The 24615-nt window shown below is 35.6% G+C and overlaps 1 protein-coding gene across 1 annotated transcript in view; it reads left to right on the top strand.

The window, feature by feature from the left end:
- Window positions 1-19824, top strand: part of irak4 (interleukin-1 receptor-associated kinase 4) — a 73550-nt gene extending 53726 nt beyond the window's left edge. The window contains exons 8-12 of the mRNA XM_039760892.1: window positions 5049-5158; window positions 5644-5827; window positions 11729-11791; window positions 13983-14141; window positions 15761-19824. Coding sequence (XP_039616826.1) covers window positions 5049-5158; window positions 5644-5827; window positions 11729-11791; window positions 13983-14141; window positions 15761-15799 — 555 coding nt within the window. The 3' untranslated portion in view covers window positions 15800-19824. The remainder of the gene's footprint in view (window positions 1-5048; window positions 5159-5643; window positions 5828-11728; window positions 11792-13982; window positions 14142-15760) is intronic.
- The last annotated feature ends 4791 nt before the right edge of the window (window positions 19825-24615 follow it).

Here is a 24615-nt window from a genome sequence, read left to right as displayed (position 1 = left end):
ATACTAATAAAAGGCAAAGCCCTCACTGATTGACTCACTCACTCACTGACTCACTCACTCACTCACTGACTCATCACTAATTCTCCAACTTCCTGTGTAGGTAGAAGGCTGAAATTTGGCAGGCTCATTCCTTACAGCTTCCTTACAAAAGTTGGGCAGGTTTCATTTCGAAATTCTACGCGTAATGGTCATAACTGGAAGGTATTTTTCTCCATTTACTGTAATGGAGTTGAGCTTGAAAGCCGTGGGGGCGGAGTTTCATGTGACATCATCACGCTGCCCACGTAATCACGTGAACTGACTGTCAACACACTATGCAGAAAACCAGGAAGAGCTCCAAAATGCGCTGAAGAAAACATGCATTATATAATTGAGAAGGCAGCGAAACAATAAGAAGCGAGCAAGTGACATATACTGCCATATTCATCAGTGCAGCTACTTCGGAAACAAAGCAAGGTATAAACCTAAACTTTAAATTAAGTTAATAGACAGGCTGCCGCTGGCGTTTTTCATGCCCACGGGTAATGCAGGATACAAGTTTAATGAGAGGACGCAGGATATAAACGAGAGTTTTGATCACTTTGTAACTAAGTTAAAATTGCAGGTGAAGGGATGTGCTTATGCAAATTCCGAGAGACTGTGTTTGTGGGGGATTGACAGTTAAGGCGGATGGAGGAGTCACGTCATCATATCCCCTCCCATTTACCTCATTTCGCTCTGAGCTGAGCTCCGCGGCTAACACCGTCTTCCGAAGCAACTTCGTCACACTGCCACCTAAAGGCAAAACTTAAATATATAAAGTCAGCGTCGGAATATATAAACTCAGCTGGAATATATAAAGTCAAATCTTGAATATATAAAGTCAGCTTCGGAATATATTGTCACGCTTGGGTCACAGATTTACACAGAGACACAGGAGGTCGTAGAAACAAGAAGGATTTTTATTCAAACACTGCAAACACATGAGCTTAAACATGCTCCATGACAAGTCAGAGATGACAGTTCCGCTAGGAGCAGAGAGAGAGCGATAAAAGCAAGCAAACAATCAATTTTCAACTGACAGGCTGCACAAGGCTTTTAAGTTAGCGGAGTATCGCGCGAGGTTTGCATTACGCGTTATAGCGCAAGTGAGAAAGTAAGGAGCAATGTGAGGGTAGTCTGTGTTTCAGGGGTTGTGGTTTTCCCAGAGGGAGGCGTCTGTATCTTCTTGGGGTGCGATCAGCCCTCCAGCTCACACCCTCCCCCTCAGCTTTATTCACATTTCCGTGAATCAAGCGAATCCCTGTACCAGGTTCATTTAGTCGTTATAATACGTCTGCGTTGACGTGTTCAGAACCTGGTCGATGTTTTACTGTGAAATGGTAAAAGTTGTAAGCTCAGAAACCATCTCATGAGGCGAGAGTTTGTATCTTTCTGTCGGTATGACCATTGAAGTGGAGCATGAGCAGTTACCAAAGTGAAGTTTCGTCCCCACACGTAATAGCGAAGCCCTCCAGCTCACAATATAAAGTAAGCGCTGGAATATATAAAGTCAAAACTTCAATATATAAAGTCATTGTCGGAATATACAAAGTCAGTGCTGCAATATCCATCCATTTCCGAACCCGTTGAATCCGACCACAGGGTCACGGGGGTCTGCTGGAGCCAATCCCAGCCAACACTGGGTGCAAGGCAGGAACCAATCCTGGGCAGGGCAAATTCATCATTTTCAAAACATTAACCAAACAGTGTTTTTTTAATTTATTTTTCTGAATACGTTTTTGTAACTTTTGTGATACTTTTGTTAACTTACTTCAGTTCAGAGTCGTTTCAATCAATATATTTTGACTTTGAGTTTATATATTCAGGAATGAGTTTATATACTCCGATGTTGACTTTATATAATCAGGAATGACTTTATAAATTCTGACGCTGACTTTATATATTCAGGTTTTCACTTTATATATTCCAGCGCTGACTTTATATATTCAAGTTTTGAATTTATATATTCCAGCGATGACTATTTATATTCAAGTTTTGACTTTATATATTCCAGCGGTGACTTTATTTATTCAAGTTTTGACTTGAATTGTCAATCATGTTACGTTATTATTAAAATGTTTCCTTTTCTTTTTACTTCTCCGCTGCCAAGCGTGGGTATTTTGCTATATATAGATATAGATATAGATATAGATATATAGATGTATATAAATATGACAACAACAATTACATTAACAATCATGTTACGTTATTTTAAAAATTTTTCTTTTCATTTTCATAACTTCTTTTATACACTACTTCTCCGCTGCGAAGTGCGGGTATTCTGCTAGTATATATATATATATATATATATATATATATATATATATATATATATATATATATATATATATATATATATATATATATATATATATAGCAAAATACCCATACGCAGTGGAGAAGTAATGTTAAAGAAGTAATGAAAAAGAAGAGAAAACATTTTAATAATAACGTAACATGACTGACATTGTCATGAGTGTTGCTGTCATATATATGCCTGCCTGAATAAGTCACCTCGCTCTTACTTTTTTACCGTTCATTTAATCATGGCTAGTGGCGGGAAAAATTATAAAATGGAAGGAGGATTACACTGAGTATGGCTTTACCAAAACAATTATTGATGGCGAATCGATTATTCATAAAGCTTGAATTGGTGATCTGTATTTCTTTGTTAACCTCTTTTTCATACTTCTTCTCAAACCAAGGGGGTGCGAGGGTAAAATGAATCGAGAAGAAAAGGAAACATTTTAAAAATAACGTAACACGATTGTCAATGTAACCTTTTGTAAGTAGTGCCTGGAGGATTCAGTGTGGAGAAACTCTAGAGACAGCGTGTGTATTAACTTGTGGATTTTTCTGTGAGTATTTGGTGGCAGTGTGACGAAGTTGAAAGACGGCGTTAGCCGCGGAGCTCAGCTCAGAGCGAAATGAGGTGAATGGGAGGGGAGATTATGACATGACTCCTCCTCCCGCCTTAACTGTCAATCCCCCACAAACACAGTCTCTCGGAATTTGTATAAGCACAGCCTTCGACCAGCAATTTGAACTTAGTTAGAAAGTGATCAAAACTCTCGTTTATACCCTGCGTCCTCTCATTAAACTTGTATCCCGATTAGCCGTGGGAATGACAAACGCCAGCGGCAGCCTGTCTATGAACTTAATTTAAACTTTAGGTTTACACCGTGCTTTGTTTCTGAAGTAGCTGCAGGCATGAATATGCTTGTACAGTATGTGTCACTCGCTCGCTTCTTATTGTTTCGCTGCCTTCTCAATTGTATAATGCATGTTTTCTTCAGCGCTTTTTGGAGCTCTTCCTGGTTTTCTACGTAATGTGTTGACAGTCAGGTCACGTGATTACGTGGGAGGCGTGATGATGTCACACGAAACTCCGCCCCCCACGGCCATCAAGCTCAACTCCATTACATTATATGGAGAAAAATAGCTTCCATTTATGACCATTACGTGTAGAATTTCGAAATGAAACCTGCCCAACTTTTGTAAGTAAGCTGTAAGGGATTAGCCTGCCAAATTTCAGCCTTCTACCTACACGGGAAGTTGGAGAATTAGTGATGAGTCAGTGAGTGAGTGAGTGAGTGAGTCAGTCAGTCAGTCAGTCAGTCAGTGAGGGCTTTGCCTTTTATTAGTATACATAACCTCATTGTATCCATTATTGCCAGTCACTAAGATTTCAGTTTTCTCTTTATTTAACTTGAGAAAGTTACTATTCATCCATTCTGAGATACAAGTCAGACATTGTGTCAGTGAATCAAGAGAATCGGGGTCATCAGTTGCTATTGATAAATACAGCTGTGTGTCATCAGCATAGCTGTGGTAGCTCACGTTGTGCCCTGAGATAATCTGACCTAAAGGAAGCATGTAGATTGAGAATAACAGCGGACCCAGGATAGAGCCTTGTGGAACACCATATTGGATATTAAGTGTCTTTGAGTTGTAATTACCACAACTAACAAAGAATTTTCTCCCTGCCAGATAGGATTCAAACCAATTTAAGACATTGCCAGAGTGGCCCACCCATTGACTAAGGCGATTTCTAAGAATATTATGATCAATGGTATCAAATGCGGCACTTAGATCTAAGAGGATGAGAACAGATAAATGGCCTCTGTCTGCATTCACTCGCAAATCATTTACTACTTTAACGAGTGCAGTTTCTGTGCTGTGATTTGTTCTAAAACCCGACTGAAATTTATCAAGAATAGCATGTTTATTGAGGTGGTCATTTAAGTGCATAATGACTGCCTTCCCCAGAATTTTACTTAAGAAAGGCAGGTTAGAGATGGGTCTAAAATTTTCAAGAGCTGAGGGGTCGAGATTATGTTTCTTAAGTAGGGTTTAACTACAGCAGTCTTAAGACAGTCTGGGAAGACTCCCGTATCTAATGACGAATTTACTATGTCAAGAACATTATCAATTGGCACGCCCGATACTTCTTAAAGACTTTTTGCATCTAAAAATACCTGAAAAATATATTTACTCAAGTACAGTAATAAATGTAAATGTAATAATTACTTTAAACCACTGAAAATAACTTTCTTTAGTAAATAAATATTGTTTTTTTTTATTTTCTTCAATTATGATGCTATTTCCAGACTTCATTCTAATATTGAATGTTAGTCAATTTTATATCAGGCTTGCTAGGCATACTATAATCAGCTCTAGTTGCCAATTACATTATTTAAATTGATGACCCTAATGATCCCTTTAATAGCGTCAATTTTATTAAGCCAGTGTTATTTTTCCATACTGACATTTGAAACTGTTTAGCATTGCTAAACATTATTAGGTTGAATTGATTTGGTTAGTAATGCATTAATATTGTAAACTTTTGAGAAGTACGTACACAATGGAGACAGTTTTTTAAAAAAGCTTTAAACAGCTCTATCAGGCGAACAATGTGTATTTTTTAAATTTGTAGATTAATCTACTTTAATACATTTCTACAGATACACATTTAAGTATTCTCCCACAACCTAATTTCGTTTTCTCGTTTTTCATCTTTCTTTAAGAATAGTACCAGTCCTCTGTGTTGGAGTAGAAGATGCTCCATTGCCCTGGGAAGTGCCTGTGGTATTGAATATTTACACACCAATAAACACATCCACAGAGACATAAAAAGGTATGTATTAGAGTGCTCTGCCAGACATATTCCATTTTTTTAAACTCTTAAATCCTGAAACAAAAAGTCAAAATTTTTAATGAATTTTAAAGGAAAATGTAATTTTAATAGCACATCATAGAATATACAGTAGTTCAGTATGTGCTGGTATACTGAAAGTAAATGGTATAATTATTTTTTTTCTTTTTAAGTAAAACTCTGAATATCCTGCCTTATCTGAGAACTATAATCAGGCATTAGCTGTTTTGTCTTCAGTGAGTTCTAGAGCAATTTGACGGATTTATTTTAAACTCACAGGAAAACTTAGCAGTAACATAATATGTCAGTGATAAATATTTTTAATTCTGCCAAATTGGCTTACAGCCAAGAGTTATAAAAGCATTGTTTTAAATTGGAAAGTCAGAAAAATAGCTGTTTTCTAAAACAGTAAATGTAATTACATTATTTTTTATTTATATTTTTTAATATGGAATTGTTATTGACAGTGCAAATATCTTGCTGGACTCTTTGCTAATACCAAAGATTTCAGACTTTGGCCTCACACGGGCAGCAGCAAAGCTGACTTCAACTGTTTTTACTGAAAAAGTTGTTGGCAGCACTGCTTACATGGCTCCAGAAGCTTTGAGAGGGGAAATTACAGCGAAGTCAGATTTGTTCAGCTTTGGAGTAGTAAGTACAAAATCATCATGTTACTTAATTTATTTGTACAGTTTTTCAGCTGCTTCCACCTAATATTGAGTTGGTGGTTCATTACATTTGCTGCCCGAGTTGAGTTGATGGTGAAATTCTAATCCAAGTAGTTTATTACCAGCCCACAAACGCTCAATAGGATTGAGATATGTTAACTGGGGAGGCCATTTGCACTACTAAATGCAATGATATGTTCTTAGAACCTTCCTTTTAATAACTAATGCAGCATTATTGTGTTGAAAAAAACCATCTGCAAATGGTTATGCTGTAGCAATGATGAGATATGCTTCATTAGTAATGATGTTCACATATCCATTGTCATTCAAATATTGTTGTAGTTGTATTAAGCATTGTCTTGTACAATTACATACCTTAACATACCATATTAAGAATTTGGGGACTCTCAAAACTAGATGATGTTTTTTTGGGTAGGCTGGATGGCCTGTTCTCTTCTAGCTTGTTCTAATGTTTTAAAAAACTATCATACCTCTCTGGTTAAACTTTACATTAGCTAGCAACATTATGTTGCATTTTCCGGCAATTGAAGAACCAACTCAATATTAGGCAGGGGTTTCTTCTGTTCACTGCAGCCATACTTTTTTGTTCCTTGCTAACAGTGGTGTAGCTTGGCTGGGCCTTTATCTGCTTTAACATATTGTTAACAAGGTATGGCAAGGTGTATTCTCTAATGAGCTTCTTCTGGCACATTGTTATGCTCCTCTGATAGTTATATAATGTTGATATTCTTCAACTTTTGTCATCTTCTAATGGCATGCATTTTATCTCTGTTTCTGACCACAGGACTGACATTGGCTGCATGTTGTTTTTTTTTTGTGATGGCCCATTCTTGAGTTCAAAAAGGAAACCTAATGTCAGCCTATCAGACAGTAACCATAATATTGAAATCAAAAATGCTGTAATTTTTTGTTTTTCCACTTCTCTTTATTAATTGAATGCACATAGTCTCTTGGTACCTGCTACCAATCCACAAGAAAAAAAACAGCAAAAATTACCTAAGTAGAGAGAGAGAGAGAGAGAAAAAAAGTAGGTACTGGCCTAAAATGCAGAAGAAGTAGGTAAATCAAAAATACTGAACAGAAAAAGTTACTGGAGCCAGAATCTAAGTGTTCCAATAAATTAACTTATAAAGACAATTAAGAGCAAAATGCTGATCATCTATGGAGGAGCACAGTGAAGAATTAATACATAATTATATTTTTTAGTGTAGTGTTTTTTTTAATATTTGGTGGACAAATTGAACATTCCCAGATCTCAACAACTCTTAGAAAATGTGAGGTGCCTAACATCCAAGTGACGAACCACTTACTATTTGCAGAGCTTCTTAATATGATGTATGTTTGGCACAAATACAACTGCACAATAGATAAGGTAAAAAAATAGGTTTATTTAAACAGTGTGAATTTAGCTTAGACAAGGTGGCCTTTGGTAAAGGCAAAAAACACAATATTACTGAACAGATTTGCTTAAAACAGTTAATTGTAATTAAAGTTATTAGTATATTTAGCTGAAACCAAAACTAATATTCATTCACAATTTAGCCTAACGTTTCAAGCACTTATAAAATGTAAAACTACATAGTAATTGCAGCGTTTTACCAGAAAAAGAAAAAAAAAATCTGAAATACAGTTGGCAAAACAATCTGCAGCCCACGGTTTAAATGATTGAAAGGATTATACAGTCATGGCCGAAATTATCGGCACCCCTGGAATTTTCCCAGTAGAAAATCCACAATTTCTCCCAGAAAATTGTTGCAATTACAACTGTTTTAGTATATACATATTTATTTCCTTTTTGTGCATTGGAAAAAATACCAAATCTAACATCATTTCACACAAAACTCAAAAACCGGGCTAGACAAAATTATTGGCACATTCAACTTAATACTTGGTTGCACGCCTTTTGGAAAAAATAACTGAAATCAAGCGCTTCCTATAACCATCAACAAGCTTGTTACACCTCTCAACTGGAATTTCCGACCACTCTTCTTTTGTAGACTGCTCAAGGTCTCTCAGATTTGAAGGGTGCCTTCTCCAAATAGCAATTTTGAGATCTCTCCATAACCGTTCAATCAGATTTAGATCCGAACTCATTGCAGACCACTTCAGAAATCTCCAGCGCTTTGTCTTCAACCATTTCTGGGAGCTTTTAGAGATATGTTTGGGGTCATTGTCCTGCTGGAACACCCATGACCTCTGACGCAGACCCAGCTTTCTGACACTGGGCCCTACATTGCGCCCCAATATCTTTTGGTAGTCTTCAGATTTCGTGATGCCTTGCACGCAGTCAAGGCATCCCGTGCCAGAGGCAGCAAAACATCCCCAAAACATCTTAGAACCTCCACCATGTTTGACTGTAGGTACTGTGTTCTTTTCTTCATAGGCCTCATTCCGTTTTCTGTAAACAGTAGAATGATGAGCTTTACCAAAAAGCTCTACCTTGGTCTCATCTGTCCATAAGACAGTCACCCAGAAGGATTTTGGCTTCCTCAAGTAAATTTTGGCAAACTCCAGTCTGGCTTTTTTATGTTTCTGTGGCAGCAGTGAGGTCCTCCTGGCTCTCCTGCCATAGCCTTTCATTTTGTTCAGATGTCGACAGATAGTTCAAGCTGACAATGTTGCACCCTGAGTCTGCAGAACAGCTTGAATATGTTTTGAAGTTGATTGGGGCTGTTTATCCACCATTCGAACTATCCTTCATTGCAGTCTTTTATCAATTTTTGTCTTCCGTCCACGTCCAGGGAGATTAGCTACAGTGCCATGTGTTGTGAACTTCTTGATTATGTTGCGCACAGTGGACAAAGGAACATGAAGATCTCTGGAGATGGACTTGTAGCCTTGAGATTGTTGATATTTTTCCACAATTTGTGTTCTCAAGTCCTCAGACAATTCTCTGCTCTTCTTGCTTAGTGTGGCACACTCAGACACACAACGAAAGGTTGAGTCAACTTTTCTCCATTTTAACTGGCTTCATGTGTGATTGCTATATTGCCAGCACCTGTTTCTTGCCACAGGTGAGTTCAAACGAGCATCATATGCTTGAAATAAAACAATTTTCCCACAATTTTGAAAAGGTGCCAATAACTTTGTCCAGGCCATTTTTGGAGTTCTGTGTGACATGATGTCAGATTTGGCTTTTTTTCTCTGTTTTTGTGTTTTTCCAATGCACATAAAGGAAATAAACATGTGTATACCAAAACATTTGTAATTGCAACAATTTTCTGGGAGAAAAGGTGCATTTTCTGGGAAAATTCCAGGGGTGCCGATAATGTTAGCCATGACTGTATAAGGTAGCATCAATTTTCATTGTAACTAACCAACATGTTTTAACTCAGTTTTATGTATGTGACTGGCAACTATCCTAATTGTGCCCCTCTCAGCAAAACATCCTGTATGTGCTTTGCACACATTTTTCAGAGATCCATTTATACATGAAATTTGTGACTGAAGCAGGCTGTTTTATAAAAGAGTTCTCTTCACCAAAGTACAGGGTGAGCCAAAATGAAGTACCACATTTCTCAAGGTCATTGCTTGAGGTACAGGCAGCTGAGTGGGTTGGGGTGGGGGTTCTTCGATAGGCGATCCCTTGTAGTTTTCAGTCTGCAACATGCCTTGGTCAGGTGCACACCATGCTTTCGCTGTCGAAGCGTTCTTCAAATACAATGAGTCCATCATTACTATACAACGCACCTTCCAAATGCACTTCAGCATTCCTCCTAACAGTGATGTCCCAAATTGGAAAACAATTCTTCAGTGGGAGGCTAAATTTAAACAGATGGGTACAACATTGAACAGAAAATCTCCAGGCCGTCCTCGGACTGTACAAATGCCTGAAAACATCCAAGCTGTAAGGGCATCAATTTTGCAGCCTCCTAGAAGTTCAGCACGCAAACATGCTTCTGCCTTAGGCATTTCCAACACGTCTTTGAGGATGATTTTGCAGGAGGACCTTAATTTCATTCCATACAAAATGATGGTAGTTCAGGAAATCACTGAGAGAGACTGGGAGAGCTGGAGAGAGTTTTGCGTGATCATTCTGAAAACTGTTCATGGAGACAACATTGTTATATGCAGTGATGAGGCACATTTTCATTTAAATGGTTGCGTAAATAAGCAAAACCTTCGCTATTGTGCTGAAACCAACCCTCATGAACTTCATCAGAGACCCCCATGTTAAAGTTTGTTGCACTGTTGCAGAATTTGGCATTGTAGGCCCTTTTTTGAGGAGGGGGGAGCAACAGTTACCGTCACTTCAGAACATTACATTGAAATATTCCAGCCCTAACTGGAAGAAATGCATGTGGTAGATGCCTGGTTTCAACAGGATGGAGCAATAGCTCATATGGCACGGAGATCCATGCAAGTTTTGCAGAAGATGTTTCCAGGGAAGCTGATCTCCCTGTGCAGTGATGTTGGGTGTCTTTCATGCTCGCCTGATCTCGCTCTGCGCAATTTCTTCAAGGCTATCTCAAGTTGAAGGTATACACACACCGACCTCAAAACCTTGAAGCTCTCAAGTACACTGTTTGGCATAAAATTGCCACTATTCCGCTTGAAATGGCTGAACGAATCATGCAAGCGTTCAGAGATTGTCTCCAAGAGTGTATTGCTAATGATGGCCACCACCTTGAAGACATCATTTTTAAAACAGAGTGAAAAAAAATCTATTTTGTATACCCTTTCTTGTGTCATAATGAAATTAATTTTATCTTGGAGTGTTTTTGTAGAATAAACATTTGAAATGTGGTACTTCTTTTTGGTTCGCCCTTTTCTTCATTTTCAACATCAAAGCATTTTATGAGAAATGGAACTTATGCCAAAAGCATCTGGTGAAAGGCCAGAAACAACATAGATAGTACCCCAGTTTGTTGGATGTGCATTACTGCAGCTACATTCATGTGAGGACAGTTAGGAAGTGCTAAATAATCTGACACACATGCTTTTGGGATCTAGAAGTAAAATCAGAGTAGCCAGAGAAAACCCCACATAGAAATGCAAACAGATATTGGGTAAAAGGATACTCTTCCTTCCTTGCTGCTTTTAAAGATTGTCTTTGTCGACTGGCTCTCCTCTCTTTCTTTTGGGTGGGGATTGAATTTTGGTTTTGTAATGTATGATTTGATGGTATGGATTGTTATTTGCTTTTACTTAAAAATAAAACACACAAAGATGATATAATCTTTGTGTAAAATTGCTTCATTTAGGTATGATTTAAGCCCCAAATTCTGGAAAAAGTTGTAAAAACTTGTTTTTGCATTTTGATTATGGGGTATTTTATGCAGATTAATGATTTTAAAAAAATATCCATTTAAGAGTATGGCTGTTTTGACACAATGTGAAAAAAGAAGCAGTTTGAATATTTTATGATTGTACTTTAAAAATATATAAATATTGAATCTGAATATCTGATAAAGTCACATTTTCTAAGCTGTCTTCCAATGGCATTTTTCTTGTGCAAGCAATTTCTGTCTCATTCTTATCCCATTTATATCGACTTCACGTTATTATGTGATTTGATATGAACACAGAAATAACAGCTATAAAGCCTTATGATCCTTAGTTGTCTAAGGCCTTGTGTAGATATAGGAAGAGGCAGTCTGAAAGTGTTCAAGTATAAATGAGCTATTAATCTTATCCATTTCAGTATCAGCCTGCAGAATTTTACATTCATAATATTTTTCTTGTTTCACAGTATCTGCTATTGCAATTAAGTTTAAGACAGAATAGCCATTTCTAAGTAAAGCACTAGAGTGCCTTGAAATTTTATTTTTATTATTGCTTTTGAATTTGTAAGCTCTCCAGATGTTAGATATATTGATTTTTCTATAAAACAGTATCTATATTCAATTTTTATTTTGTACAGGTTTTACTAGAAATCATCTCTGGACTTCCACCTGTTGATGAAAATCGTGAGCCACAGTTGCTGGTATTGTGCTTTTGAAAAATAACTTAAATAAGAATCTGTCTGTAGCTTCCTGAAACAACATAAAATTATTACTCTGATGTAGATAAATAGCACAGGAACTATAATCTTACAGATTCACCCTTAAGAAATTATATATTTTTTTAGGTCTTACTTACCCCCATGTTGTTTTTAGTGATGACAGAGAAAACATTTTACTCTTATGTTTTCATGGAGAGTGGAGATATCTAAGTTTTTAATTCTGGAGACGTTAGTGGCCCAGAGGGGACCAACACTGAACAGCAAACAATAATAAAATGTCCATAAAATGTTCAGAAATCATATTTTTTTGCTAAAATATTTTAAATAAACAAAAAATGAGAGTAGTACATGAAAATGAAGCACATTGAAACAAATTTGAGCTTTTGAATTGAAGACCTGCTGCTGCCCCTCTAGTTCATTGTAGAACCCTGTCTTCAATTGAAAAGCTTAAATATGTTTCCCTTTGTATGCTGGTAAGCATTCCAATGTACCTTTTTATTTTCAATAGGACAATAAATTTTAATAAGTAACAAACTAGTAACAGAGAAGGCTGTTCATATTTATTTATTTATTAATTCTAGAGCATTAATTACCTTTGGCCATGGTGGCTCTAAAGATGCTTTAGAATTATTCCTAACATCTAGTCAGTAGACTGCTGCCAGTCCAAGTACTGCAGGTCTGTCCCTCCAAGCCTGTTGTAATAAATCCCACCCATCCATCCACACACACAGTTCTAATGCTAGCATTTTAATATCTTGAACTGCTGTGTGTTACAAGATCTAGTTTCACATACAGAGACGCTTAAAACCTTTTTTAAAAGTGATCTATATGGATTGCACTGTATAGCTATGGATATGCTAATAGGAAGAGAGAACGGTACAATACACAACATATAAATGGACAATATGTCATTGGTCATTTGCAAGTAAATACCTTTTTAAACAGATTTTTTCAGAGAATTAAGTAAAACTGGTTCTTCAAAAACACTTGAATGATGTTACTTCTAAAAATATAATGTTTTAAGGTTATGGCATTTGTTTTTTTAGCTCTGAATGTTGAAAATGTTTTTTTATGCACTTTAACATTGCTTCCATAAATATTATCTTTGCTGTGTGAGCACCTGTTGAGTTTGACGGGGACAAGTGACATGAGCAGGGAGTGGACAACTGTATGCTCTTCACTGTTACAGTTTGTTCATTGTGTGTACATTGAGAAATTTTGAAGTCACCTCACAAGTTAGCACATATTCTACATGGACAGTATAAACAGATACTATATGTAAGTGGAATAAGGCTTGTGTAAATTATAGGGCAACATTTCATGTTTTAGGAGTTTTTTTTTTTTACTGAATACACATAATGTGATTTAAATCTTAGTGCAGAAAGACAGCAGATTAAATATCATTTCTAAACAATGTGGCAGGCTACTTGTCTTATTTAAGATTAATGTCCAATAACATTCATTGTGTCTTAAGTGAGATGATATTATATGAGATCACAGACGATGAGGACACAATTGGTATTTCAATTCAATTAGTTTGCATAATTTCAGGATCCTTCAGTTGAATGCCATGATCTTAATATTCTTGTCTTCTGGTTAGCTTGTCACAGCAGTTTATTTTTGTTTATGTGACAAATACTTTTACCAACAAGAGAATTTTTTTCATTTTATAATATAGAAAATGCAGAAAATAATTTTCTCACATTTGTGCTTTTGTTACTATACATTGTAGTAGTACAGTACAGTGATATTTGACATTTGGCTTTTGATATATAATATTGAACACACTTTCCCCTGTGGTCTTCTGGTAACTAGGTTAAAATTCTGTTCATATGGCCTCAAGTAAACATTTACTTTGTTTTGGTGTGCACATTTCTCAAAAGAAGTTAATTATTTTCTGCTCTTTGCAATTAAAAAGTCAGAACTTTAACTGACCCACGGATCAAGACTGGTTATTTTTTTTCTTTGATTCACCATTACCAGGCTTGATCCGAAATAAATGAGTTTCAAAATGGAGAGAAAGGTTCATATGCTGCATATCTAACCTTTCATTTAATATGTCATACTACCCTTAATTTTTTGTATGTATTTTTTCAATTAAATTACTTAATGCTACAGTTTTCTAATAAAGTATTTTATCATTGAAGACAAAATATACATTTTTGTTTTTAAGCTCGACTTCAAAGTTGAAATTGAAGATGAAGAGATGACATTGGAGGAGTGTGTCGACAAGAAAATGGAAGGGTGGAATATAGAATCAGTGGAGAAAATGTATTTAATTGCCAGTCAGTGCCTTCACGATAATAAAAACAGACGACCTGACATTAAAAAGGTTTGTGATTTGATTTCACACACTCACTTCCTTTTCTGTCATTGAGGAAAATACAGTAAAGGCTGCCTGTCTTTTCATGCCTGAGGTCTTTGGGAGTTTAGTGTGATGGCTTAAAAAACAAAGTATCAATGAATGTTTCTTGTTTATCAGTTATTTACATGCATTGTCCTGTAACTGTCCCCTTTTCTTGACTTTTTACTTTCTCATATACGAAGTATAGGGAAAGTAGTGTAATTATCCAAAAACTGGACCTCGAGATTTTGGTGAATCTCAACGTTTTAGAGCTCTCTCAGTTTTTGGAATTATGTCTGTGTGTCTGTCTGTGTGTGTGTGTATATGTATGTAAACACGATATCTTGAGTACGCATTCACTTAGGTCAACCAAATTTTGCATACAAGTATTAGGTACAAAATGTAGATTTCTATCAACTTTTAAACTATTTCTGCTAACTAGAAGTGGTACTTTTTTATTCATACAGCTGCAGAGTCCGATTTATTCAACTTTACTTTTATAATAATTATTCGATATATTATTCACTTGATTTGATGTGTTGTTGATGGTTGTTTAATGTGCATAATATACATATTTACATCATTGTCTCAAATATCCATCCCCAGTATACAAGAAAGTCTACGGGAGACCACTTCCGATTTTTACTCTCTGCAGCTCACCTTGTAAATTGTGTTCAAAACCAAATTATATTAATGCAGATATGCCATGAATCAAATATTAACAGACATTACATGTAAAATATCACAGCTTCCATTTACAGAAAACATCACAACTTATGGATGATATGCTCTCATCAAGCATTGCCTATTATTTAGTTTTTGTTTCTGTTATCATGTTTAATACCTTGCATTGCTTTGTGTTATTAGGGGGAATAAGACTGTTGTGGAAGACCCAGTTTCACTAATGTTAAACTCAAACTTTTATAGTGTTGAAATGTTGAATGTACTGCATTGGCTGAAGACATGCTAGAGCAGGAGAGGGATACAGTATACTGGAGAATGGAAAACAGACTGACTGTGAAATCATTACCCATAGGCTATGGACTTTACTGAAGTGTTGTAAAAGAGAAAAAACTAGTACAGTGTGCAGCCATTGCAGTGAGAGAAACTAGATTTTAGCAGAGTTGCAGTTCAATCATTGAAATGGCTGGCAGGAACAGCAAGTGACTAAAGCATGCTTACTTGTGGAAACATTTGCAGTAAAAAGAGTATATCTTTATTACAAATAAAATAACAAAAGGAGAAAGTCTTTTTTTATTTTAATGAGAATTATAGCAGGGAATAGTTCTTTTTATGCAGACATAAATTAGCATTAGTTTTATTTATTTATTTTGTTGCTGGCTACCACCTTGTAGTGCTGCAGTTTTGGTACATACATTATATACAATCAAGTTGTGTACTGTTAACAGTTTATAGTATTTACAAAATGGAGCAGAAAGTGAGAAAATGTCTATGTGTTAATAACACTAGATTTAAATTCTGGTGTTTACATTGATTTACATGGAATGTACACAGAAGAGGTGGTATTTTACAAAAAGTGGGTTTACAGTAAACAAGTAAAATTTGCTAATATTGCATATAAATAAATACTTTCTTTTTTATTTCAGATTAAAGATGTGCTTGAAGAGCTTAATGACACTTGTTAACAGAAAAAGACAGTCACCAGTCATGGTATTCTTTGTAATAATGTTTTTTATTTAACTTTTTAGGCATTCCTTCTTTTTTATATTTTTTGGCAACATAATTTGGAAAGGGATGCATAATATACTGTAAAATGATGAAGGACTACTATCAAGGAGTGCCTTAAATGTGTAGTCAATTTGTGGTGATAGTTTGTACTTAGACTTTATACTTCATTACACACAAAAAAGGGATTGTATTATTGTTTATACTTTACATAATGCACAATAAATAAATAATATAATTAAGTGATTAATAAGTTTCCGGAGGTTATGACAACATCCAACCATTGGTCAGTACATTTAGAGCTAATCTACGATAACCGCAAACAATTTTATTTAGCTTCAGCACTAAACTTATGATTCACCATTGGCGAGCATTTTAAATCTGTGTAAACTACAATTAATCTACCTTTACACATTTTTCCACCTATGGGCTTCTATCATCCTTAAATACCATTTTCATATTTTTCAGCTACTACAGTATTCTCACTGTTTTCCATTTTGTGTTGCATTATTTACACTGTCTCGGTTTATTCTTAGCACTATTTAGATGACTTTTGAAACAAAATATTTTGACTTAATTGCATTGCAACTCTTGGTGGAGATGGTGCAATAAAATTATCAATTTTGGGCAATATATATTAAAGCTGCTCTTTGAATAACTTTTATTTCCGGCCCACAGTTGTGAACAATATATATGCTTGGTTTAATACAGCAGCAGAATTTGTCAAAATATTTCAAGTAAAATTGGTGCCCTTAAGCTTCACTTAATTTCAGCAGCTCTCGTCTGTACTTTTCTCATGTTTGCTTAAAGGCTTTGTCAAACTATAGCTGGTAAAGGGACAAAACAGAAGTGGAGTGTTCTGATTATAGCACTTCTGGTTTAATTTCTTCCAAATTTTATTTTTAACTCTAAAGTGCTAATGTTTATTTTTGCAAATAAATATATAACTATTTAATAACCTGTAATTCAATTTAATTTATAGCAGATGGTTTTGATTAAGAGTTTTGATATTGTTAAGGTAAATTCCACTTTATCAGCCATTTAGATATTAAAAAAACACTCAAGAATCTATCCATATCATTTTCTAATCCCACTTAATCACATATCATAATTACATACTGTATTATAGTATATATTCTTCATTTTTCCATTGCCTTGTGAAAGTGTTCACAGTGTTAAAAAAATATTTACCTAATTCCAAATGAATTAAGTTTGTTTCACTGTTCTGCACAACATGATCTAAAAATACAATGTCAACAATTACTTATTCATCCATTAGTTTTCTGGCTCCATTTAATCAGTGAGTGATATGTGGAACCAGATCCTATTCAAATAATACTGGGCACAAAAAGAAGAACCAGTACCATACTTTACTGTGTACAGCACTTTATTAATTCACAGGGCACCCTTAGTCTGTGATACATCTTTCCTAGACTCTGTTGTAGAAAAGTGAGCATTTCTTATTTGTGCATAGAAATGTCCTCAGTTTAGGATTTGAAATTACTGTTTACCTATTTTTTAAACTACTTTTTCACCTGAGCTGTTAAACCTGATTGTTTCATTGATCTGGCCACTGTCCTTTACTTTCCATTTCAAGATAACCTATTAGTTGGGAGGATGGCCAGTCTCATACTCACAAACATATTTCATCTCGAAGTACAGTCATCCTGGAGTATGCAGCAGGGGGTGAAGCACAAGTCAGCAGTAAAAATTTCTGCTCATACAAAGATGACTCTGAGTCATAAGTTAGCCAAGCAAGCATTGTGGGATCTGACAGGAAGTTCTCTGAGAAGACTCAAGGAAATGTGAATGTGCAAACTTCACACAGATAGTTACTAGGAAGGAAGTTTAACACATTTTGTTAATGGACTTTTGTGTAGATGTGAGGGAACAATAAATCTATAAAAATAAAGTAAAAATCTGATTGTGTTATTCTTTTGTTATTAGAGTCCATTTCATATAGATGTCCTTTTTGAACTTAAGTTTTTTTGAATGGTGTAGTTTTTTTCTCTTTGGCAAAATATCTGATGCTTTTTAAAATGGGCTTGGGGGTTATGTGTGGACTGCAGTTCTGCTACAGATTTTTCCATTGGATTTATGCCTGGGCCTGCATTGGCTGTTCTAGTATATTCATTTTCATTTACATTTTTAAAGTGAATTCATCCAATAGACTAACTTCAATAAATGAACGAATTGATGGAATTTATGATTAGGGAGATATGACTGAAGGAATTGTTTAAAAGCAGGAGGGAGAGAGCAAGTTATTCTGTGTCAATTTAAATTAGAACATTGTGGGCTGAATAAATATCTGTATAGAACTGGAAAGGAATAAAGTAGCTATTGAGTCCCATCTTGGTTTGTACAAGTGCAAACCATAAGCTTTGTGTATGCACTCTATTAGCAGTACTTGATGTTTAAAAGAAGCAGATTGAGGCACCATTTAGAACTTGATACATTCATCCCAGTACATACACGGTATACTGAAATGCACACACTGTATTCTGAAAAACACAAGACAGTACAGTAAAACACACACACCATATACTCAGATTTTGTCACATGAATTGCACGTTCATACATTAAATGTAATCCTTTTTTAATTTAATGCAATACACTTTTGATTAGCATAAAACTACTTACTTTGCCAGATATTTTCAATTTAAGAACTGAAAACTTGACGAGGTTGTGAATTAGGGCTCAGGCAATGGTCAATTATACCATCCAGTGATTGGCTGAACACATAAATAAAAATTGACAATTGGCTCTGAACAGTTTTTATAAATTTCCTCAAAGCCACAAACTTAAGCAGCTGATTTGTTTTGTTTTTTTCTTAAATCTCACACGCCTCACCAGAAAGCTTTCAAGCAGTATGAATCACAGTAGATGTGTGCGAGATTCATTGTTGTGCATCACAACCCTTTTTCCCCCAGATCTGATGGTGGGGAAGAGTAGCTAAAGACTATTAAAGCGATAGGGAATTGCTCTACTTATCTCACATCTGGTCTGAGAGGTCACTTTGAACTGCTAGTTTGTGGCACAGCTTAGCAAGTAAAGGTGGCTTTTCTCTTTCTTGATGATGAGTCATTTTCTTTATAGGAGGATGTTACAGGGCTCAGAACATACACTTTGAAACCAGGAGGCCTTGGACCTGGTCTAATTTTAACCTAATATTAGAGATGAGCCAACACCAACAATTTTGAGTGAAACTGAATTTGCTTCCTTTTATAAAAATAATAGCAAAAATATGCCATTCAGCAACCAGTTAAATTTATACCACTGAGACAAGAATTGTGTTTAATATATATATATATATATATATATATATATATATATATATATATATATATATATATATATATAAGCCTTTAACAGACAAGTGGACTGCACTTCTCCTCAAGCAGCAGGAGTGCCCTGTGGCTAAGAAGAAGCAGTCTAATCAGCACACCACACACTAAGTTTGAATGGAAAGAGTACAGGCATATTTATGGCGCCGTGTTTTTATTGATCTTTTAGGTAGTACACTATCCTTAAACTGACCTGCTGAATGATTTTGCTTTAAAGCTGGTCATTTGCATTATGAAATAACTGCTTGCACTGTAGGTCACTATTCCCTAGGCTAATGCAACTTGACAGTGACATTATAATTTTTTATAGCGTTTGCACACATGATATGGAAAGGCAAAATATGTGCTAACAAGGCACAATGAAACAGAACGAAGTATGACATTTTTCCTGTAATGCACCTCAAGTATTCTGCAGTACATGAATATATTTGCAATCTATAGCCATCTCTCCATCGCCCAACCTGACCCACCAACCGGTGATGATAATGTACATTGTGTAATCCTATTGTTAATTTGTGCATGCTGTGCTAGATGTTTTATCACAGAGGTATTTTAGCTCCTAGTGTATGTTCTGTTAAGAATGGTTTATGTCAATAACAATTTTTAAGCATTTCCCTGAACTACTTAATGCTGCCTTTGTGCCATTCTTTGTTGTATGTTTCTGAAGATATTTTTGCTTATGCTTGTCTTTTGCATTGTTTGTATCATCCACTTAACAGTGTCATCTCCAGGCAGAGGAGTAGCTTCAGTGACAGACTTTTGTCACTGTCTTGCTCCACTGACAGACTGAGGAGATTGTTCCTCCCCCACACTATGCGACTCTTCAATTCCACCCTGGGGAGTAAATGCTAACATTACTCAAAGTTATTTTCTGTTTTTACATGCATTTTTTATTACTTTTTAATTTAATTTTTTTTTTGTATCAGTATACTGCTGCTGGATTATGTGAATTTCCCCTTGGGATTAATAAAGTATCTATCTATCTATTGTTTACCCTGTGTTTTTGTTTCTAGTACATTCTTTTTAATCTTGTATTATTCTATTCACTTTTTATTACTTGTGTTCATTGCTTATAAGGACATGTACAGCTTTGTCTTGGAAAAAAACTTAATGTGAATAGGGTGAGGTTTTCAAAAGAAAAAAAATTAACAAAAAATCACCCTTTTCCTGAAAAATTATCTTTCACATTTATTTGTGAAAATGGAATGTTTTGAGAGAATCAATATACAGTTGGCCATTTCAATTTAAGGGTTTATGATTTGCAGACCTGCCTATTCACAGATTGTCAACATGTTATTAAATGGAAATCATTTTGTGAGTTTTGCTACCTACTGTGAAATAATGCAGATAACACGCGCGCGTTTACTAGGAAATGTAACTAAAATGGTCTAGTAAGTCATTAATGCGTAAAATATATGCAATATTAATCATTTTTATTGTTTACTACCATAAATATACACAAATGTATTAGAAAATTTTTAATTTTGTAAAAAGTTACAGTTCACATTTTGTTTGGATGATACCATGCATCTTTGTTTCGGTAGCCAACTTCACACATGTGGTTTATTTGCTCAGTGATCATTTAAAAATGTGGTGTTTCTGGAAAGACAGTGATTAGTGCTTGGCGAAAGGTTTGTGGAAGAGATTGGTTATCTCTGGCTTCTGTAAATGTTGCTAATAGGAGGGGAGCTAGCTGAGCGGAGAATTTCTTGTAAAACTCTGCAGGGTAGCCGTCAGGGCCTGCTGCTTTTCCACCTTGGAGTGACTTTATAGCATCCAGTAATTCTGATAATGACAGAGGTTTATCGAGTTCCTCCACACTAAAAGCGTCAATTTGTGGTATCTGTAATTTATCCAGAAATGCATTAGATTGTATATTGTCTTCTTTAAACTCAGTAGTATATAGGGATTTATAGTAGTCTCTAAAAGTGTACATTATATTTTTGTGTTCAATGATTTTATCTCCATTCGTGTTAGTAATTACCGAGATTGCGTTGCGTACATCTTGCTTGTGAATTTGTTGCGCTAAAAGCTTATTAGCTTTCTCTCCATGTTCATAATAATGATGTCTGGATTTGTAAATTAGTTGTTCAGTTTCTTTAGTTGTCAAGAGGTTTAATTCTGAATGTAGAGCCTGCCTCCTCTTATGTAGAGTCTCGCTTGGTAGTCTGGCATGTTCTTCATCTATTTTAGTAATTTCACTTTTTATCTCTGCTACTTTCTTCGCGGATTTATTTCTGTGGGAAAGATATGAGATAATCTGTCCTCTTAAGAAGGCCTTAAGAGTTTCCCAGAGTATTCCTGCAGAGATCTCAGGGGATGTATTTGTCTCTAGAAAGAATTCGATTTGTTTGGATATAAATTCAGTACAATTCTCGTCAGCTAATAGAAGCGGATTGAGGCCATCTCTTGGGGTGAGTGTATGGGGCTTAGTAATTTCAGCTCCAAGATCATCGGAGCATGGTCTGAAATAACAATAGCATCGTATTTACAAGATTTAATCTTAGGCAAGAAGTTATTATCTATAAAGAAGTAATCAATCCTTGAGTAGCAATGATGTACTGGTGAGTAGAAAGAATATGTTCTTGAATTTGGGTTTAAAAACCTCCAGGGATCTGATAAGTTGTGATCAGTTATAAACTTTGTAATTATCTTTGCGGTGTTAGTTGCGTTCCCCTGTGGAGGAAGTCTTATCTAAAAGTGGATTTAGAACACAATTAAAGTCCCCAGCCATTATAAGTTTATGAGTGTTCAGATTGGGAATGGATGCAAATAAATTTTGTATAAATTCCTTATCATCAACATTAGGTGCATAAACATTTATCAAAATCATTTTACAGTTAGCTAAGTCTCCCATGACCATCACATATCTCCCTTCAGGATCCAATACTACATCTGATGCTACAAATGGTACTGTTCTATGTATAAGAATTCCCACCCCTCTAGTTTTCTTTGTGAAACTAGAATGGAACATTTGGCCAGTCCAGTCTTTTTGCAGCTGGAACTGATCCTTACTTAGTAAGTGGGTTTCCTGTAAAAATACTATTTTAGCATTTAGACCTGTTAGGTGAGCAAGTACTTTCTTTCTCTTTAATTCGTGATTCAGGCCTTTAACATTCCAGCTTACGAAGTTAACTGTCCCATCATGGAGACACTGATTCTGAGTTTTTGATGTCATTTTATAGTCTTAACTGGAAGTGAGATAGTTTAGGTTTTAATTTCCTATTCCCCCAAGAGTTGTTGCCATGCAGCTTATTATTACGTTGATAGTTATAATTATAAAGATTGAGATGATAGATTAGATATAGATCAAGCCTGCTCTCTTTCTCTTCCCCCCTTAACCCCCCACCCTCCCTTTTTGCCTCCCCAGGTGAGGCTAAAACCCACTTCACGCAGTCCCAGTCCTCTGACATACCCAGAGACAGAGCACGTCCAAAGCACATCAAGCCCCATGCAGTGGCGCTTTAAGGTTAAAAGATAGAGATATCTGTTACCAATATAGTCTTTAAAAGAGGAAAAAGAAAAAAGAAAAAGAATTTTGCACTTAATATATACATATATATATATACATACATATATATATATATATATATATACATATACATACACACATAAGGACTTATTACAATGTGCATCATACAGACCAATTTCACTTCTGAATAACGATGTTAAAATACTCTCTAAAATCATAGCTAGAAGGATGGAGAAAGTGCTCCCTCGTAATATCACAAGACCAAACTGGATTTATTAGGGGCCGACACTTATCTTCAAATCTTGACGCCTGTTTAATGTAATATACTCACCAACTAAATCAAACACCCCAGAAATATTATTATCATTGGATGCAGAAAAAGCATTCGACATGATTGAATGGAAATACCTTTTACTATTTTGGAGAAGTTTGGGTTTGGCCCAACATTTGTGCATGGATTAAATTACTGTATACTAACCCAGAAGCTTCAGTTTGCATCAATAACATTTGCTCAGACTACTTTAAACTAGAACGTGGCACAAGACAAGGATGCCCTTTGTCACCACTGCTGTTTGCAATTGCCATTGAACCACTGGCAATACATTGTCGAAATACTGATCAGATAAAGGGGATTAGCAGAGAAGGACTGGAACAGAAAATCTCATTATATGCAGATGACATGGTACTGTATATATCGGACCCAGAAAATTCTGTGCCTGCAGTCTTAGCAGCACTCACAGAATTTCAAAAGCTCTCTGGTCTCAGAATTAATCTGAATAAAAGTGTACTCTTTCCGTGAATTCGCAAGCATATAATATTAGATTAGACACCCTTCCTTTTATCATTGCAGAACAGTTTAAATACCTCGGGTAAACATCACAAGTAAACATAAAGTTCTATATCAACAAAATTTCGCGTCTGCATGGAAAAAATTAAACAAGACTTGCATAGATGGTCAACCCTTCATCTCACACTAGCTGGAAGAATTAACACTGTTAAGATGAATATTCTTCCTAAGCTCCTTTTTATTTCAAAACATACCAATATACATTAATAAATCGTTCTTTAAGCAATTAGATTCAACAATAACCTCATTTATTTGGAATTCTAAACATCCACGCATCAAAAGAGCGACCCTACAAAGACAAAAGGCAGAAGGTGGCATGGCTCTACCTAACTTCCAGTTTTATTACTGGGCGGCAAATATACAGGCGATAAGAACCTGGACACAAATAGAAGAACATACACAGGCATGGACCGCAATAGAAGTAAAATCCTGCAGTACTTCTTTGTATTCCTGCTCTGTGCTCCAATAAACACACGTTATCGGCAATACACTAATAACCCAATTGTGCTCCACTCACTTAGAATCTGGAACCAATGTAGAAAGCATTTTAAGACGGAGAAGCTTCTTTCTGTGGCACCCTGCAAAAGAACCACCTCTTTCAACCCTCACAAACATATGCAGTTTTAATATCTGGAAAAATTTGGAATTAACTTGCTTAGAGATCTTTATATAGACAACGTCTTTGCATCCTATGAACAATTACAGTCCAAATTTAACATTCCAGCTACAAATTTCTTTCACTATCTTCAAATCAGGAACTTTGTTAAACAGAACCTTCCAGATTTTCCTCATCTTGCACCCTCATCCACGCTGGAAAAATATTGCTCAATTTCAAGGAGTTAGACTCCATCTCTACAATATATAAAATCCTTTTACAATCCCTTCCTTTCAAAGATCCAAGAGGACACTGGGAAAATGACCTCTCAATTAATATATCAGAAAAGGAGTGGAAAGTAGCAATGCAGAGAATTCACTCAAGCTCCATATGCACAAAGCATACAATTATACAACTCAAAATTATATATCGAGCACATCTGTCTCGACTAAAACTCTCAAAATGTTTCCAGGGCATGATCCAACCTGCGAGCGTTGCAACCAAGCCCCAGCCTCACT

This window comes from Polypterus senegalus, chromosome 8, assembly GCF_016835505.1.
Source record: "Polypterus senegalus isolate Bchr_013 chromosome 8, ASM1683550v1, whole genome shotgun sequence".
Classification (NCBI taxonomy): Eukaryota; Metazoa; Chordata; class Cladistia; order Polypteriformes; family Polypteridae; genus Polypterus; species Polypterus senegalus.
This window is presented reverse-complemented; position numbering and strand designations above follow the sequence as displayed.